This window comes from Pundamilia nyererei, unplaced genomic scaffold (assembly GCF_000239375.1).
Source record: "Pundamilia nyererei isolate P.nyererei 1_Seehausen unplaced genomic scaffold, PunNye1.0 scaffold00504, whole genome shotgun sequence".
In the NCBI taxonomy this organism is placed as follows: Eukaryota; Metazoa; Chordata; class Actinopteri; order Cichliformes; family Cichlidae; genus Pundamilia; species Pundamilia nyererei.
The window spans coordinates 90,029-92,006 of NW_005187905.1; the positions used below are offsets into that span (position 1 = coordinate 90,029).

At 42.2% G+C, this 1,978-nt stretch overlaps 1 protein-coding gene across 1 annotated transcript in view; it reads left to right on the forward strand.

Annotated features, from left to right (window-relative positions):
• LOC102200938 (uncharacterized) overlaps positions 1–1,978 on the forward strand; it is a 43,217-nt gene that overhangs the window by 19,226 nt on the left and 22,013 nt on the right. Inside the window, exon 5 of the mRNA XM_005754080.1 lies at positions 502–617. Within this exon, the coding sequence (XP_005754137.1) occupies positions 502–617 (116 nt within the window). The remainder of the gene's footprint in view (positions 1–501; positions 618–1,978) is intronic.

A 1,978-nucleotide genomic window follows, 5' to 3' on the forward strand; every position in this document is an offset into this window, starting at 1 on the left:
CATCAACGTGTCTTTTAGACCCCATTCCTACAAAACTGCTCAAAGAAGTCCTGCCATTAATTAATTCTTCGATCTTAAATATGATCAACCTATCTCAGTGTATTCAGTTTGCGTACTCCCTGGCTCATCATATTCATTAGGTTCAGCTGTACAAAGCTAGTCATCAAATTAGTGTGTCACATAAAGAATCGCAGCAATGACAACAATCTCTTGAGCTGAAGCTTCTCCAGACAAACCGAGACTTTGTAAAGGATCCAGGACGACTCAGGTGGGGCGATGTTCGTGGCCGCTCAGTGGGGTTTTAGTACAGAAGCATTAAGTCGCAGAGTTGCGCAGTTTGAACTTTTTGGTTCTCCGTCTTAGTGGGGCTTAGCTTTGTGGGGTACTGTAGTGAGTTCTCCGCCACTTTGTGGGGAGTTGAGAAGTTCCGCGGGGTCCTGTTGTGGTGGACAGGAGGCCTAATTTGTGTTGTTGTTGTTTGTGTGCGTTTGTGTGAATCAGTGCGGAGCAGACACATGGTCGCCAGCTGTTGTTGTTATCATGGGTTACCGAGCAAGTAAGATTGCCTCACAGGGAGACGACGCATTCATGCAAAAATTCGCTACCGGCAGTGCGAGGTATTTACATTGTCATAAAAACTGTGATTTTTAGAGTAAACTGGTCGCTGGAAAATGTCAGATGTTAGAAGTTTTCAGAAAACACAGTAGCCTTGGAGAGTATGTGGAGAAGGCCAGCCCACATCAGCAGCAGTTCAAATATGCTCTGGTGAATGGCTTTCACCCACCCATTGCTGATTTCATTAGGAAGCAAAATGTTTAGATTATTCTTTAGATTGCCCAAAGCCTGTGCTCCAGACCATAGATATCACTGAGGTGGATAATTGTTAAAAGTAATCTGCATTAAGCTTAAGGTTGCTCAAATTCAGTACAATGACATATGAGATGAAGAATACAAGGAAAATATTAAAAATAATGAAGTGCATAGAGGCACTTGACCTGTTTGAAAACCTGTCATCCTATTATGAGCCATTGTTGACATATAGAGCACACCTATAAAAACAACTAATATGCTGAACCCTGTGTAAAACAGCTAAAACTACATGATGGAGAAGCTGAATTGAATATGAAAGTCTTTATCACTGTGCAAGTCTTTGCCACTGTGTGCGGAAAGCATACAACCACTGTGTGAGGTTGCATTGCGGTCTCTTCTGAGCTAATGAGCAAGCTACACATTGTCAGAGCAGGAGCTGGCTGAGAACGCATCAGAGGGAGGAAAACAGAGCTATGATAACTCGAGCATGCAGCTATCTGTGAGTTCAGTTTCTTCCTCACACCTCAGATGCGCAGCAGTTTTTCTGCATCTTGACTCATGTGTGTAAAATTTTCATAGCATCAGCATCAAGTTTTTGTTTATTTGTTTTGTTGGGTTGAAAAATAACTAAATAAACTTGTGATTATACTTATGGATCACCATGGCACATACCATTGGCCATATGATTTATTTATGCAGATGAAAAAGTGAGTGTGAATGTGCCTGACGTCGCAGTGTGTGTGCGCTGTGTAAAAGTAATTGTCTCCAACTGTGAGAGAGGTGATTCTGCAGGTCACCAGCTATTGTAGTGGACAAAAAAAGAAAAAAAAGAAAAGAAATTTACACTGTAGATGAAAAATAATACTAGGAAAAAGGTTTTGTGTTTCTCAGCCAAGAACAACCACAATCTCATTTTCTGTTTTTAAGAAAGGAGAGTTCACAAAACAGAGAGAGAGAGCGATCTCTCACTCATCTCTGAAGACAAGGAATGCAGTTCCAAAGAGCAATAACGTAGCAGTTGAAGAGACAGCAAAGTCCTGAGCAGAGAGACCCAGCAAGCAGCAGCAGTGTGGACAAACAGCATCAGAGAGGAAAAGAAAACCCTTGCTCCTCCTTGTCCTTGTCGTCCTCTTCATCCTACTCCTTCACCTCCACGTCCTCTTCCTCG